Source organism: Rhinopithecus bieti, unplaced genomic scaffold, assembly GCF_001698545.2.
Source record: "Rhinopithecus bieti isolate Rb0 unplaced genomic scaffold, ASM169854v2 scaffold_28163, whole genome shotgun sequence".
Lineage (NCBI taxonomy): Eukaryota > Metazoa > Chordata > Mammalia > Primates > Cercopithecidae > Rhinopithecus > Rhinopithecus bieti.
In genome coordinates this window covers 1,814,338-1,832,426 of record NW_016813718.1, presented here as the reverse complement: position 1 = coordinate 1,832,426, position 18,089 = coordinate 1,814,338, and the positions used below count along the sequence as shown (strand labels likewise).

At 40.1% G+C, this 18,089-nt stretch overlaps 1 protein-coding gene across 2 annotated transcripts in view; it reads left to right on the top strand.

Moving 5' to 3' along the window:
- The first annotated feature begins 140 nt into the window (after nucleotides 1–140).
- EML4 (EMAP like 4) overlaps nucleotides 141–18,089 on the top strand; it is a 165,264-nt gene continuing 147,315 nt past the window's right edge. The window contains exon 1 of one of the 2 annotated variants that reach the window (XM_017848901.1): nucleotides 141–446. In XM_017848901.1, coding sequence (XP_017704390.1) covers nucleotides 422–446 — 25 coding nt within the window. In that variant the 5' untranslated portion in view covers nucleotides 141–421. The remainder of the gene's footprint in view (nucleotides 447–18,089) is intronic. The other variant, XM_017848902.1, reaches the window with a different exon arrangement.

The following is an 18,089-nucleotide window of genomic DNA, read 5'->3' as shown; positions in this document are numbered from 1 at the left end:
CGCGAGGAGGACCAACGCCGAGGCCGAGGCAAGGTGAGAGGGCGGGGCTGACAAGACCCCGCCTCCGTGGCGTCACGTGGGAGGCGGAGTCGGAAGTGTGACGGCATGCGCGGGGCGGGGCTACTGCTGCGCGCGGGCGCGGGGGCGGGGCGCGGCGCGGCGCTCGCGGCGGCGGCTGCTGCCTGGGAGGGAGGCCGGGCAGGCGGTTGAGCGGCGCCGCTCTCAACCTGACGGGGAAGTGGTCCCGGCGGCCGCGGCTGACTACCCCAGGGCAAACGGACGGACGACGGAGGCAGGAGCCGGGAGCCGAGCCGGGCGACCTAGAGAGCGAGCGGGTCAGGCTCAGCGTCGGCCACTCTGTCGGTCCGCTGAATGAAGTGCCCGCCCCGCTGAGCTCCGAGCCCGGCGCTTTCCCCGCAAGATGGACGGTTTCGCCGGCAGCCTCGGTGAGTACGGCTGGGGAGTCCTGCCTCTTCTGCGAAGGGTGGGAACTTTGTTCTCTCCTCACACAGCCCAGGCCCTGCCCTCCCTCCTGCCCCTCGGAGTGGCCGCGGCTCCACTGCACATGTTCCCTTCGAGGCTGCCGCCCCTCCACGGACTCCGGTGGACTGAGGGGCCCCTCCCCCATGTCCAGCCCTCCTCTGTGCTAGACCCTCCTTTCCTCCCGGAGCCCCTTTCATTGCAGGGCCCTCCAAAGGGGGAACCCCTTCCCTCTCAGGCCCCCCAATAGCTGGCACACCCCTCCCCGTACACTCACGGCTCCCCCCGCTCACTCCCCTTCAGAGTTGGGACACTTCTTCAAATCCAAGCTCCTCTTCAAGGTACAACATTCCACCCCCTTTCCATATACAGAGCTCTCTTTCAGGGTGGGGACAGCCTTTACCCGAACAGAGGCTCCTTTTTAGGATGGGGACCCTCATTCCCTCTTCAGGAAGGGGCATCCCCCGCCCCCCAGTCTTCACTTTAAATTTGGAGACTTTTCAGTTTTCTTCAGAGTAGTAGGCAACTTCCTTTTCACTCCCTCCACTTCTCTGAGCATTTTGCAGTGGTGGAGAGACCTAGAAGCATCGGAGCATCATTCGCTTAATACAGGAAAGGAAGAGGTGCATCTGTATTGGGGGACCCTCTTTAAGAGTGAAAGCAGAAGTGTTTTCTGGCTCTGCATGCGTGCTGGGGAGAAGTGATTCTGCCCAATGAATCAATAGGAAAGGGGGCCTCTATCAGGGAAGGAAAGGATTCTCCATTTTTGGAAGATGTTGTCTTTGTGGAATGGAGAAAGGGAAGAGGTTGTTAAATAGGCTGAAGTGCCTTTTCAGTGTTCCTTTCACTCAGATGAAGGTAATCTTCTGGGTAGGAAAGTCACAGCGCCAGGCTAGTATTGACTGCCCTAGAAACTGAGTCTGGAATTACTACTATTCTTCGAGGCCATTGGAATCTAGTGAAAGATTGAGTTCTACTGTTAGAATAGTGAGAACAGTTTCAGCTTTGGCTGATAACGCAGTTATGTGATACCTACTGCTGGAATTGTATTTTGAGTTTTTTATGTGCAGGTAGCTTGTATTCAGACGCCTTTCTTTTACGTTTCTTGATAATAAGTCTCTACTTGTTTAATGTTCACTGATCAGTGAGGAGTCTGTCCATACATAGGCCGTACTATATCCAGATAATATCGAGATGAGATGGATTTTTAAAATCTAAAGTAAAAAAGTAAGTCAAAGAGCAATGGGCCCATAATAGATATTAAATAGTAAAATCCATAATTTTGGCCTTCCCTTTTTCTTGGGCAGAAAAAATTGTTGTTATAGTGCTTTCAGAGTGGAAATCCTAAAATAGGAGGCAACTGAGTGTTGTGTTACTCGTTCCTCCTCAAAGGCACCTGTTGTCCATTATCTAACCTTTGATGTCTTGTAATTCCTTACTTAGGTTGGGCGCCTTTTAGAGAGACATCCATTTTTCCCTGGTTCTTTTTTAGCTCCATGCGTTGGTTTATTCACAGTAAATGTTGGACCGAAAAACTTGTCCTATATGTCCGCTAAAGGGCTGATCATATACTAAAGTAAAATTGAGTGTCTTTTAGGGGATGTTGTGGAGAGCTGTGTTATCTTTGTACTGTATTGGGTCCTCATCCTGTAGGAATGGGGAGATCACTATTCACTTTAACTTCTTTCCTGTTGGTTCTAAAGACTTCTGGAGGGTTTGGTAAAGCTTCATCTTCTATAAGTGTTTAGAAGGAGTCTTTCTCACCAGTTGGGGCACTTAAGTTTATTTTCAAACATTGATTATGCTTTGTAAAAGCTTTCTTTCTTAACCAGTTCATGAGGTAAGTGATATAAAAGACTGAGAGATGAAGATGAATTGCATTTGGGGCTCACACTTTTCATATAGAGCGTCATTGTTGGCCCTAATGTTGGATGTAAAAAATTTATTTGATGCCATGCTTTGGGTGGTATGTGATGAGACTTTTCTTTAGATATGGTGTTAATCAGGAGCAGAGGAGATATGCCTATCAGGGGAACCTGCGTCTGCAGAGAGGGAAGGAAATGGTTTCTGGCAGTATTTCTGGAGCTGCTCTTGATGAAGATGCTTCTCAGTGGGAGCTCTGTGCTTTCTCTTTCTGTGCCCCTTGTAAGAGTAAAACTAGGCCCCATCTTAATTGAAACCTTAAAGGGTGGGGGAGGAGTAGTGGTGGTATATTTTACTGGTAGTCTTTAAGCAGAGCTTTGCTCAGCTCTTGCCAAATTGCTTGTTTCTGTTTTCTGCAGTTAATTAGCCTAGAGCTTAGAGTTACATTGATCTTTATTTTATCAGGAGAGCCACGAATATAAAGGCAAGTACTTCTACTCTAGTAGATGTTTAAAAACCTTTTTTTTTTTAAACCAAACAAGAATTCAAAACATGTGAAGTTCTTCTGGGGTTACAAGTATTGAAAGCATTTATCCTCAAGGAAGTATGTGTGTATTTCCTTTTACATATTAGATAGGTTCTTGAAAATGGCGAAAAAAAAACTACATTTTTATAAGCAGAAAAATTGAGTGCTTTATAAACAGAACAATTTTAGAGAAGAGATTATTTAAGAGAATCCTGTGGCGACTCATTTTGGGAAGTGAAAAACTTAAAATTCAAACTGTACCCTTGATTGTTGCATGTTTAGATAAGAAAACCACTGTANTTTTTTTTTTAAACCAAACAAGAATTCAAAACATGTGAAGTTCTTCTGGGGTTACAAGTATTGAAAGCATTTATCCTCAAGGAAGTATGTGTGTATTTCCTTTTACATATTAGATAGGTTCTTGAAAAATGGCGAAAAAAAAACTACATTTTTATAAGCAGAAAAATTGAGTGCTTTATAAACAGAACAATTTTAGAGAAGAGATTATTTAAGAGAATCCTGTGGCGACTCATTTTGGGAAGTGAAAAACTTAAAATTCAAACTGTACCCTTGATTGTTGCATGTTTAGATAAGAAAACCACTGTATTATGTGCATTTTATAAGATGTCGAATGGCAATTAAGACTAGTGTTTTTTTAAATCATATGAATGATAGATGATTGGCCGTTTTATAAATGCCACACTGAAGTTACCTGGTACTGATTATATTATCTTTGTTTTACATAAAAAGAACTGAAGAATTCTTTTAATCTCCCCAACTGATGAGTTTCAGGCAACTTGGCTGGCAGGTGCTTGTACTCTGGAATTTCCCTTAGGTATTATTAATATATCTTTTAATTCACGAATTATGGCAACTTAAGGCAGCACTGTAGAAACCTTTTTTTTTTTTTAAGGAGAGAAAACTACTCAATTACCTTGATGTCTTGCCTCCAAATCACTACATATAGATACCCATGTGCAAAATGTATATACTGTGTATATTTTAAATCTCAGGTCTATGTGCAAAAGTGGGGAACTATTCATACAGCTTTTATCGATTTTTTATAAGACAGGGATTGGGTACATTTCATGCTTAATCTTTTTAGAATCTCTTTTGTAATAGAGGTTTAATTTTAAGACTTTTATCTTGGAATTAACCTAGAGATTAGTCTGTTTGCATTTGAAAGAAACCTTATACCTAACCATGTCAGCTTTAAATTTTCTGCCTCAAAAGTTAAACAGCAAAACTTAAAATCTTCCCCTAAGAAAATCGTAGTGAACGAAACTGTTGGATTAGGATCTATAAGAAACAATATTCTGGGTGCAGGATATAAATGTGAACAAGTATGCTTCAACTTACGGACTATTAGTCTTTTTAACATCACATTGTTAGAACTGTGATTTCTCATCAAAGATTTAGTCTTGCTTTCTTAAAGGAACAACGCTGTATGTGATTTTCAAATACTAACCTAAAGCATTCTTTATTTACATGAAAATGTTTTTCATGTTATATTTGGAGAGGGTTTTTTAAAACTTTTTTTATTGGTTGCTTGTCTCTTGAAGAGTTCAAGATAGATGTAAGTTATGTAACAGGACATGAGTAGTAACTCTCAAATAGTAGAGCATCTTCATGAGTTAGCTAGAGTATTTTTCAACATGTATATGGATTAACATCGAGCATGGACTACCACTATGCTAGGTGGTTCTCATGGGAAAGACAAGTAAAAGACATGCTTTTTGCCCTTTAGGAGCTTACTGCCTGGTTTTTAAAATAAGTACCATGACCAGGTACAGTGGCTCACGCCTGTAGTCCCAGCACTGTGGGAAACCGAGGTGGAATGATCGATTGAGCCCAGTAGTTTGAGACCAGCCTGGGCAACATAGCAAGACCCTCTCTCTACAAAAAAACAAAAATAGGCGTAGTGGCATGCGCCTGTAACCCCAGCAACTTGGGAGACTGAGGCAGGAGGAGCACTTGAGCGCAGGAATTAAAGGTTGCAGTGAGCTACAATTATACCACTGCACTCCACTGGGCCACAAAGCAAACCTCTGCCTCTAAAAAAAAAATAATAATAATAATAAAGTACATAAGCCTAAGTACCAGAAATGGGGATGAAGGGAGGAAACACCATTTAGAATGCTGTGCTATGTTTCAAGCAAGCAACTTCTGAGAGAACATTTGTTGATTGCTAGATTTATCTCCGTAGAGCTTAGCTTTTTGAAACAATGAAATAATTTATTTAGCAGTTCAAATTCTAGGGAGTCTTTCTCTGTCTTATGTGTAAGTTGGAATAACACGTAGCAAAATACTGCGTTTTGTATGTGGGAGTCCATATCTGTAACGTGTAAAACTTTAATATTCTTAAGAAATTTTAGAAAAATATTTTGATGTTTAAAATAGATTCTAATACTTGTAAAACGTTTAGGGGAAGAATCTACTTCATCTAGTATTACCTCAGTGTGGAAGATTCCCAGATCTATAGTATATTTCTTTTTGTGTGTGTATCTGACGGAGTCTTGCTCTGTCTCCCAGGCTAGAATACAATGGTGCAATCTCAGCTCACTGCAACCTCTGCCTTCTTGGTTCAGGCGATTCTCCTGCCTCAGCCTCCCGAGTAGCTGGGATTACAGTCGTGTGCCCCACACCCGGCTAATTTTTGTATTTTTAGTAGAGACAGGGTTTCACCGTGTTGGCCAGGCTGGTCTCAAACCCCTGACTTTGGGTGATCCACCCACCTTGACCTCCCAAAGTTCTGGGATTACAGGTGTGAGCCACTGCGCCTGACCGTATAGTATATTTCTATGTCTGTATATGATCTCTTATCCTTTAGCTGTCTTATGCTATTATAATGGCTTAATTTTGCATGCTGTATATGATTTTTAAGTATTATTCTAAAGCATTCCTTATTTACAGTTTACAAAGAGCTTTTACCTCATTTAATCTGCATGCTAACCTTAGGAGATAAATTATTATGCTTTTTTTTTTGGAGACAGAGTCTTGCTCTGTTGCCCAGGCTGGAGTGCAGTGACGTGATCTCGGCTCACTGCAACCTTTGCCTGCCAGGTTTAGGCAGTTCTTTGCCTCAGTCTCCCGAGTAGCTGGGATTACAGGTGCCCACCACCATGCTTGGCTAATTTTTGTATTTTTAGTAGAGACGGGTTTCACCATCTTGGCCAGGCTGGTCTTGAACTCCTAACCTTGTGTGATCTACCCACCTCAGCCTCCCTCACAGGCGTGAGCCACCATGCCTGGCCGAGAGTGTGTGTTTGTTTGTTTTTGAGATGGAGTCTCGCTCTGTTGCCCAGGCTGGAGTGCAATGGCACCATTTCAGCTCACTGCAGCCTCTGCCTCGCAGGTTCAAGCCATTCTCCTGCCTCAAGCCTCCTAAGTAGCTGGGATTACAGGCGCTTGCCACCACACCTGGCTAATTTTTTGTATTTTTAGTAGAGATGGGATTTCTCTGTGTTAGCCAGGATGGTTGTGATCTCCTGACCTTGTTATTCACCTGCCTAGGCCTTCCAAAGTGCTGTGATCACAGATGTGAGCCATTGCACCCGGCTAAGAATGTGTTATTTTTTTAAAACGTTGAGTCCAGGTTTTTTCTTTTTTTGTATGGTTGGGATTGCTTGTATCTATATTATTTTATTTTATTTTGTTTTTTTGAGACAGAGTTTCTCTCTGTGGCCCAGGCTGGAGTACAGTGTCACAGTTTTCGCTCACTGCAACTTCTGCCTCCCGGATTCAAGCGATTCTTGTGCCTCAGCCTCCCGAGTAGCTGAGATGACAGATGTGCACCACCGCCCCACCTAATTTTGTATTTTTAATAGAGATGAGGTTTCGCCATATTGACCAAGCTGGTCTCGAACTGCTGGCCTCAAGTGATCCATCCACCTCAGCCTCCCAAAGTGCTGGAATTAGAGATGTGAGTCACCATGCCTAGCCTCATATTATTTTTAAATAAAGGAAAGAAGAATAGAAAATAAATTAGCCCATCTGTACGCAGCTGATGTTAACGTGTTGATGTACTTGTTCTTGGTCTTTTCTGTGTTTAACTTTTAATAGTTAAAATCATACTGCAGACATAATTTTGCATTCTGTGTTTTTTGTTGGATCCTAACCTTTTTTTTTTTTTTTTTCCACTTGAACTCAGATTTTTCTGATGGAGTATAGCGGTCTTTTCTCTACTCAGTTACTGACTCTTTATAACCCTCAGGTACATACCTGAATCTGAACTTCTCTCCTGAATCAGCTTCTTTTCCTTATTTCCCACTGACTGTATCACCCAGTTTGAAATTTCAGAATCATGTTTGATTCTTTGCCATTTTTGCCTGGGGCATTAGAATCTCTTCTAAGACTTGTCAATTCTTGTCACCTTTTCTCATCCCTTTTGTTTTCCACCACTGTAGTTCAGGTACTTATTATTCGATGCATGGATTATTGCATGGTGTCAAGAATCTCCACCTGTCCAGTTTATTTTGTACAAGGCCCTCAGATTAATCTTCCTAAAGCCATACTTTGATTGTGCCATTCACCCTCTCAGATTGCTTCATTGCCTTGATGACTACATTCAAACACCTTAGCCTCTTAGCCTCTTCTCAAGTCCTCTGTCATCTCTTTCTACTGTCTTACCATGTTCTGACCAAAATGACCTATTTCTTGTTCCTCAAATTTTCATCTTTTCATCCTGATGACCATTCCCAATACCCTTCAAGGCTCAACTCAAATATTATTTCCTTTGTAAAAATGTTTATTTCTTTTCATTCCCAGCCCAAAGTATTCTTCCTTGAACACTTGATAGGACCACTCTTGGGGTACTTATTGCGAAATGTTTTTTTCTTATAGTTATAAGGTGAAAGTAATTATTACAAATCTTAAAATTGTTATTTCCCTAAGCCAAATTGTTTTTATTTTTATTTTTTTATGAGACGGAGTTTTGCTTTGTTGCCCAGGCTGGAGTGCAGTGGTGTGATCTCAGCTTACTGCAACCTCTGCCTCCTGTGTTCAAGGGATTCTCCTGCCTCAGCCTCCCGACTAGGTGGTATGACAGGCGTGTGCCACCACACCCGGCTAATTTTTGTATTTTTAGCAGAGACAGGTTTCGTCATGTTGCCCCAGCTGGTCTCGAGCTCCTGACCTCAAGTGATCTGCCCGTTGAGGCCTCCCAGAATGCTGGGGGATTGCAGGTATCACGCCCACCTAAGCCAAATGTATAAGCCTCTTGAAGGCTGTATTGAAGGTTTTATTGAAGGCTGAAACTCTCATGTGTCTTTGAAGTCTTGAGGTGGAGATTTCATGATCCAGTAAAATGTGGAGTAAAATGTGGAGGAAAAAAATTAGGGACTAGCATATAGTTGACGACTTAACAACCTTCACTTTCATACCTTGTTTTTTTTTTTAAAAGAAATGACACTTGAAGACCAAAAGATTATAATACACAATCTCAGAATAAAAAATTGTAAAATTACTTTAAAAAATATGGCTTACACCTGTTATCCCAACAGTTTGGGAGGCTGAGGCGGGCGGATCACTTGAGCTCAGGAGTTTGAGACCAGCCTGGGCAACATGGTGAGACCCTGTCTCTACCAAAAGTACAAAAAAATTAGCCAGGCATGGTGGAGCACACCTGTGGTCCCAGATAACTTGGGAGGCTGAGCTGAGAGGCTTGCTTGAGCCTAGGAGGTGGAGGTTGCAGTGAGCTCAGCTCACACCACTGGTCTCCAACCTGGGTGACAGAGCGAGACCCTGTCTCAAACAAGCAAGCAAACAAACAACTCACTTTGTTCTTATTTCTCATTTCACATGAAATGAGTGAAATCTTCTAGACTTTATTGGGAATCTGATAAAGAATTGTGTGCCAGATTCTAGGGCATTATTTTCAAGTACAAGTCATATGCATGACCTATGAATGGTTTTTGAACTCAGTTTAGTAGTGGTCAGGACCAACATTAGAAAAATGAGAAAAGGAAGAGATAATGTAAAATATCAGTACTTCATGTGAGATTGCTTCATGGAACATTTAATATCAGTTATATATATTTGTCTTAGATTTCAGTGTAAAATTTCTGTTGGTCACAATCAGATGGAAGATACATTTTTAGTGGCTAATCCCTATCTTTGAGAGAATAGGTGGAAAGGTTAACATACATGAAAAGGTGGATGAACAATCAGAAGTAATCATGAGTTGTGGGCTATGTCTTTGATAAGTTTTTAGAGTCTGAATATAATTAGAATATGTTTAACATCAGTAGGAGCAGAAAGATATTTATTAGTTCTAGAATGAATGTAATTCAGGCAAACTCAGTATGTAAAGAAGTGATTTTATGATATTGGTAGGGCTGGGGTATATTTACCTTGCAAATCAATTCTTTGCTTTGAAAGAGAATTTTCAGGCCGGGTGGTGTAGCTCACACCTATAATCCTAGCACTTTGTGAGGCCAAGGTAGGAGTATCACTTGAGGCCTGGAGTTCAAGACCAGTCTGGGCAACACAGTGAGACCCTGTCTCTACCAAAAAAACAAAACTTAGCCGAACGTGGTGGCACATACCCAGCATCTTGGGAGGCTGAGGTGAGAGGATCACTTGAGCCCAGGAGGTGGAGGCTGCAGTGAGCTATGATCATGTCACTGCACTCCAGCCTGGGCGGCAGAGCGAGCAGCGAGACCCTGTCTCAAATAAGTAAGAGGATTTTCCTTGTTTGAGTATCCCCCATGTGATGCCTGTCACGTGAGAAATCCCTGGGAGCCAAAAACAGCTGCAAAAAAAGAGGGTTTACCATATTGCTTTATTTTACTTTTAATTTTAAGCCAATTTGATGGAGTTGTCTGTGTCTTGACTGGTTCCCCACTTATTTGCTCAAATACATTTTTTCCCCAGGAAGCTGTCCCTGATTAGTACACTCAAACCATTGCACTATAGCGCTTCTAAAGTGGAGGGGACTGAGCACTTACACTTAAGGGATCTGGGAGTATAGCCAAAAGTTGAAATCTATGTAATTTTAAAGTTAATATGATTGTTTTCCAACAATTATAATAAAGATTTATTCAGACAGGAATCATCAATAGGCGCTAAATCTAAGGGGATATTCTGGTGAGGAGCAGGATGTCTGCATGGTCTTAAATTTCTCCCCATATAATGCTTATTACTTGTAAGGGGGGAAAACAGTAACTCAGTATGGTGGTGAAATCAGACAACCATATTATTGTCTTTTTTGCACACATGCACATTGTGTGCATGATCAAAATAAATATCACCAGTGGTTGTTGTTTGTATCTGCATGTGATACCCTGAAAAGAACACATCACTTATCGTGTTTTTCAGCCATGAATTCATAGCCTGAATCTAATCATGAGGAAATTTTAAACTGCAGATGGGGAACATCCTATTTTTTAAAACGTCGGGGAGCTGGGTTTTTTTTTTTTTTTTTAAATGTTATAAAGACAAAGTCTGTGGAAACATTCCAGGCTAAAGAAGACTTAAGAGATATGGTAACTAAGTGGACTACCTGATTTTAGACTGGATCTTGTATAGAGGGGAAAATATAATAAAGGATATTATTGGATCACTTGGCAAAATTGGAATATGGATGGTAGTATTGCATTAATGTTTATTGAAGTTGATAACTGTCTTCAGGTTATGTAAGAGAATACTTTTATTCTTAGGAAATACATACCAAAGTTTTTATGGAGAATGATCCGTGATGTTTATAACTTATATTCAAATGGTTTAGGAAACAAATGTAATACATATGTGGGACTTTTTTATTTTGTTTTGAGATGGAGTCTCGCTCTGTCACCCAGGCTAGAGTGCAGTGGCGTAATCTCGGCTCACTGCACCCTCTGCCTCCCGGGTTCAAGCGATTATCCTGCCTCAGCCTCCCGAGTAATTGGGATTACAGGCGCATGCCACCATGCCCGGCTAATTTTGTATTTTTAGTAGAGATGGGGTTTCACTCTGTTGGTCAGGCTGATCTGGATCTCTTGACCCCAAGTGATGCACCCGCCTCAGTCTCCCAAAGTGCTGGGATTACAGGCGTAAGCCACTGTACGTGACCATATGTGTTTTATATATACACACAGATACATGGACATATAGAGGGAGGGAGGGACAGAGAGCATGCATATGTGCATGTGTGTAAATAAAGCCAATGGATAAAATGTTAATAATAGGTTAATTTGGTGAAAGCTATGGATAGTCTTTGTACTGTTTTTGTTCTTACAGCTTTTCTGTGAGTTTGGAATCATTTTCAAATGAAAAGTTTAAAAAAATATGAACTGTGCATTATACTTCATAGTATAGCTTTAAAAAAATTTGAAACTATCCTGTCTTCCAGAAAATTCCAGGCAAACCCTTGAGATAAAACTGCGGCTCCAAGAATATGTTCCTTGTGTATATCATGTGGCTTCCTTTTATCCCTAAGCCTCAGTTTGAGAAACATGTCTCTGGGCCAGAGGTAGCTGTGGTTCAGATTTAGCCAACAGACATGTTTTGTTTGGCCCTTTTGAGTGTTTTAAAAATTGGGAAATTTCGTATAACAATGTGGATGTTTGGTTTCTATTGAAAAATAGAGTGATCTTTGCCACTCTGGGCTTGCATTCCATTCCAGATGGTCTATATATTCACTAAGTGGTGTGCCAGGTGCCCTCAGTCCCTACCTTACATTCAGCTTGTTTTAGTCATTTCTTTCCTGGCCTCTGTAGACCTATCTTTGCAACCTTTACCTAGCCTAAGTGGTGATGAAAGTGCCTGTCTTCTTTATACTATAACAATTTGAGAACTAAATTGCTAATCAGATGCCCTATCACCCTCTAACATTTTAGTGTTTATTTCCTGTAAATAAGGCTTTCTCCTACATAACCATCTACAACCAACAAAATCAGGAAATGTTGATACATTACTGTCTAATTCTCAGACCCATTCTAGTTTCACTAATTGTCTCAGTAATGTCTTTTATAGCAAAAAGCTGTAGTTCACAATTACATGTTGAATTTAGTTCTCATGTCTCTTTGATATGGAACAGTTCCTTAGTCTTCCTTGGGTTTTGTGACCTTGACACTTTGGAAAGTTGCCCTCCAGTTGTTTTGTAGACTGTCCCTAAATTTGATGTTTTTAGATTCAAATTATGCAATTTTGGGAGAAATGCCACGGAAGTGAAGCTGTGTTTGTCTCATTGCATCCTATTAGGTGGCACACAGTTTTGATTTATCCCATTACTGGTGATGTCCATTTTGATCACTTGGTGTCTGCTAGACTTGTCCACAATTTTACAGTTTTAGTAATTGCAAGATTATTTTTCTTGTTTTACTTGGTAGTTAATAGCTATTTTGTAAAATGCGCTTTGAAACGATGTAAATATTCAGTTCTTCATCAGACCTTCAGTGTATTGGTTTATATCTGTATGGACTCAGGTTTCTTATTTTATTTTGTATTTGAGACAGGGTCTCACTCTGTCGCCCAGACTGTAGTGCGGTGGTGCGATCGCGGCTCACAGCATCCTCCGCCTCCCAGGCTCAAGTGATTCTCCTGCCTCAGTCTCCTGAGTAGCTGGGTTTACAGGTGTGTGCCACTACCACTTGGCTAATTTTTGTATTTTTAGTAGGGATGGGGTTTCACCATGTTGGCCTGGCTGGTGTCAAACTCCTGACCTCAGATGACCTACCTCAGCCTCCCAAAGTGCTGGGATTACAGGCGTGAACCACTGTGCCTGGCCAGGTTTCTTATTTTTTTGATGGATTATAATCTATTACTGTTTATTTTGATGCTTAAATTGGCCCTGTTTTGGCAAGTAGATGCCCCTCTAAACTGTCTTCTTTGTTTTTTTGCCATGCTCTCATCATTCTTTGATGACTTTCTTGTGTTGTGATACAATAAGATGATTCAGGTTCGTCTTGTACTCTTTTTGCTCCAGCCCTACAATCAGCCATTTTGCCAAAGAGCCCTACTTCTTTTATGGAGAATGGTATTTAGAAACCAAGCTCTGTGCACTAGTTGTGTTCAATGCTGCTGGAGTCCTTGTCACAGTAGTTAAAATTAAGGAATATATTTATGTACATATGTGTGTGGCAATATATAGATATAGTTACAGCTATATTTTTACAACAGCATAGGATTAATTTTAGTTTCCTCCTTTATATATTTATAATTACTTCCCCAACAGAAACCTGGCTTCCTTTATACTTAGCATATTTATTTATTTGATGAGTCCTCCCCTGCATAATCAATCTCTTGTCTCCACTGGTTTCTACTTCCTTGCCTATTCAGGTTCTGATTGAACCTGTGGTGGGCTGCCCCGTCATCTCGTACTGACATTCTCATCCCACCAGGGCTCCAGCATCCTATGCCAGGGTGCCTTTCTCGTCCACCTGGTTGTTGATACCCTGCACACTAAACTCTGACACCCCATCCTGTGCTGCTTCTCTACCAGAATGACCTCCTTACACTCTTGCCTTGTACTGGCTGCCTTGATAGCTTTAGAACTGAACTACGGGGGAAGGGGAGAAGCCTAATCATTTTTAGAGAAAACAATAGCTCTAATGAAAAAATTGAAAACTGTATCTTTTCCACCAAATATCACAAGTATTTCTTTATTTTATATCACTTCCCAAATCATGTCTGTTAGTCTGCTAGAGCTACCATACGAAATTACTACAGACTGGGTGGCTTAAACAACAGAAACATATTTTCTCACGGTTTTGGAAGCTAGAGGTCAGAAATCAGTGTTTTGTCAGGTTTGATTTCTTATAACACCTTTCTCCCTCGCTTGTAGGTTGCCATCTTCTGTGTCCTCGTGTGGCCTTTTCTTTATGTGCACATATCACTGGTGTCTGTGTGTCCAAATTTCCTCCTTTTTTTTTTTTTTTTTTTTTTGAGACGGAGTCTCGCACTGTCACCCAGGCTGGAGTGTAGTGATGCGATCTTGGCTCACTGCAAGCTCCACCTCCCGGGTTCATGCCATTCTCCTGCCTCAGCCTCCCGAGTAGCTGGGACTGCAGGTGCCTGCCACCATTCCCGGCTCATTTTTTTGTGTATGTTTTTAGTAGAGATGGGGTTTCACAGTGTTAGCCAGGATGGTCTCGATCTCCTGACCTCATGATCCACCCACCTCGGCCTCCCAAAGTGCCGGGATTACAGGCGTGAGCCACTGCGCCCTGCCTAAATTTCCTCTTCTTACAAGGATACCAGTTGTATTGGATGAGGCCCCCCCACCCCACCGCCCATCTCTACCAAAAGTACAAAAAATTAGCCAGGCATGGTGGTGCACACCTGTGGTCTCAGGGACTCAGGAGGCTGAGGTGGGGAGATTGCTTGAGCCTGGGAGGTAGAGGTTGCAGTGAACTGAGATCATACCACTGTGTTCCAACCTGCGTGACAGAGTGGTGACTGACGCTAATTATAGCTCCCAGAATGAAAATCTAACGATTTAACAAATATTTGTTAAGTAAATACTGCATGCCAGGCATTGTTTTCATACTGGGAATATGTCAGTGAACAAAACAAAAATCCCTGCTCTCATGAAGCTTATATTATTGTGAAGGGAGATAGACAATAAAGAGTTTTAATTAAATTATTCACTCTTAGGAAGTCAGTGGCTTCTGTAAAAACAATTGATGTCTACACTGTTGGTTGTGAGCACATTATCCTTTTTTCTTAGATGTTGGTGATATAACCTGTGTGGGATATGGCTGGGTCAGATTATACAGAAAAGTAATCTTGGAGATACAAAAACAGGTAGTTAAAACATTGATAGCTGCCCTAGGGCTACTTTGTTATACATCTTAGTCACTGTATCTGAATTTGATAGGTTTTTGGTATATGTATATGTATGTATAAAGTACACGTATACGTTTTGCAGGCTTCCATTCTCGGTTCCTTTTTTTAAAAAATCATTTATATTTGAGGTCTTATTATTTACTATGCTACCTTTATGGTTGGACATACATTTCTTTTTATTTTTAGTATTTTTTCTTATTAAAGAATTTGGCTGTATTTCAATAAAATCTTTTTTTTCAGGTTAATTATTATAGGTCACTGTTTATCAATCTGGATTCAGGACCTATATCCAGTTACTAGAGAATTCTCGGGATGCTGAGGAGGTCTTAAAACAGCTGTTTGTGGGTGGTGGTGTTGGTAGAGGCAAAATGTGGGTTGTGTGACCAGGATGAGGTCACCCCTTCCACCTTCTGGCCCTCTTTCTTTCCGGACTTTAACACCTACTTTGGTACTTAAAGCAATTTGGGCTGTTTGCTGTGCTCTGAAGAGTTGTTTAGTAGTAGCACCTATAAGATGGTGTTAAATGTTTTTTGAATGAGTCTGTGTCACAGCAACAAAGAAAGAGTTGTTTTCAGTAGTTTGAAAACCATTGATATGGTTTTTATCTCATTCTATTCTTTCTTAACCTGCATGTGGCCACCAGATTATTTATTCTAACACACCATTTTCATTGTCACTCCCTGTTTTAAGAACTTTCTTTTCAAGTTTCTGTGAGATAAACTCTAGTATGGTGTCCAAGTTGTCCTGCCACCTGGCTCTCTCCTACCTTTCCAGCTTCATCCGTTACCACGGCCCCTACATGGATTCCCTCTGTATCCCTTTTCTTGCTTAGTTTTTTGTTAAATGGTTTCTTTTTATACCATTATTTATTTAATATCTTTCCTTTCTCTTAGCAATTTCTGTTTATCCAAAGTAGTTTAAGTCCACCTCTTCTTTTGACCACTTTAATCCACAGGAATTTTCTCTCCTATTTTCTGAAATCTAGCACATTTGATTTTACTTACAGAGATCAATCATATATTTGCCTTATGTTGTTAACTCATATATATAGCCCTTTAAGTATTTCATGTTGTCTTTTCAATTAGGCAATACATTTCTTAAGGACAAGAATGTGTTTTATAGTAGGCTGAATGTATTGCCTTTTGAGTGGTAACTGCTCTCATATCTAGTGCCTAACTGCTTTGGTCGATGGGAAAAACCGTAGGATCAGTGGATTGATATAATTCTCTTTAACTTTTTGTTTTTATGTAATCTAGTTTTCTGTCCTTTGTGCAATGATATATCTGTGACATATCGGCAAAATCATTTGTCCTGGAATAATATAATACCTGAGCATATATTAATTTTTTTTCATTTTATAAAGAAACTGAGTTGAAGAGAGGGAAAATAACTTGCTCAGGATTAGAGGTTGACAAACTACCACCTTCTGGCCAGTCTGGTCTCTTTTGCATTCTGTCTGAGAAAATGGTTTGTGCATTTTTAAGTAGTTGAAAATAAAAAGAATATTGTGACACATGAAAATTATATGAAATTCAAATTTCAATATCCATAAATAAAATTGTGTTGGAACCAGCCATACTTGTTTACTTAGGGATTGTCTGTAACTACTGTCACGTGACAATGGCAGAGCAGAGTAGTTGTAACAGAGACCGAATGGCATGCAGAGCCTAAAAATCTCTGCTGTCTGGTTTTTTATAGAAAAAAGTTTTCAGCCCTTGCTTAAGGTTGAAACTTGTTCAGCCTTGGCTTAAGGTTGAGCCATGATTTAATTCTAGGCAGTTAGAGAGCCTTCTTTATAGTCTCCTGAACATAGCATGGGGTCTTTGGGGTACTAGTAAGTAAATATTAATAATTGAGTATAGAGATGAGAGATGAAGGCAGGAGAGGACCATATCACTGATTATCTTCAGTGTCATGCTGAAGAGTTTGGCTTTGGGCCTGAAGGTGATGGGGGAGCTACTAAAGGACTTGTAATCAAGTTTGGATTTTAGAAAGTTTAGTCTGCTGGTACTGGGGAGAATGAATTAGAGCAGACAATATTGAAAATAGGAATATCAGTGTGGAGTTTTTGCAGTAATCTAGGAGAGACATGAAAGGGGCCTGAAACAGGTCTTCCCTCTTTTCTTCAGTAGTTGGATAGGAGATACGGACCGATTTAAAATTAGAGGAAAATTCTGCAAGAGTCTCTTAGGAATCAGGCACTTTAAGCATATAATTTTAAGTGTTCATAGTAACTCTGAAATATCATTATTTTATAATACCAATTAAAAAGGCCCCAAAAAGCTATTGAGAATTAAATTGCTAAACGGATGCCCCATCAGCCTCTAACATTTTAGAGTTTATTTCCTGTAAATAAGGCTTTCTTCTACATAATCATACTTACAAGCAACAAAATCAGGAAATGTTGATACATTACTGTCTAATTCTCAGACCCATTCTAGTTTCACTAAGTGGAATAACTGGAGTGTGATCTTTAAAAAGTCTATGCTTGTTTTACTGAACTTTGCTATGTCTGTTTTTACCTGGGAATAATGCTAGCTACCTACTTCGGATTGAATCACTTTTCCTGTTTTCCAAATAGCTTATAATTGCCACAGAAAAATACATAGCCAAAATAACTAAGGAGATCCTGAACTACGTTACTATGTAATTTTATTTCCCTATATTAAGCACAGGGAAGCACAAGTTCATTCTGGATCCACAATGAATTTGATTTTGACTTTTGAAAGTCCTTAATTTACATTTGAAAAAAAAAATCTTTAACTGTAAGGTAAATATTTTTAGTGCCTTAACTTGACAAACTTGCTGTATACCCTAGGGTAGATTATGGAATTTGAAAAACAACAGATAAGATAAAGACACATTCCTAAGAAATGTATGAGAAAGTGTTTTAGAGCAGGCTTTTGAGAATCATTTTCTTTTCTTTGCTTATTAATCTCGTCCTACCTCACATCACTGACATTTTGTTTTAACCCTGGATAAGGTAGTTAGCTATTTCTGTCAGACTTCATTGGACTTACTTAAAACTGGGTATACTCTGCTCCTTTGGGGATTTGTCTGTCATTTTCATTATCAAATGCATTCTCAATAGCAAATTTTCACGGTCCTTTGTTTTAAAACAACATTAGAGCATTTCGTATCTTGGTTTTAGTGAAAGAGTAGAACTACAGAGTGGTTTTCAGATTTCTAAATTTTTAAATCCATTTTATTGAGCTTTTACATATAATAAAATGACAATTTTAGGAGTACAATGGGTCTTAATTTATATCATTGTGTATTCACTGCTACAATCAAGATATAGAACATTTTTGTTACCCAAAAAATTCTCTCATGCCTCTTTGTAGTCAGTCCCTTCCCTCTACCTCCAATTCTTGGCAACTGCTGATCTGCTTTTTTCCATTTTATATATATATATATATGTATTTTTTTATAAATGTATTTATATATGTATATA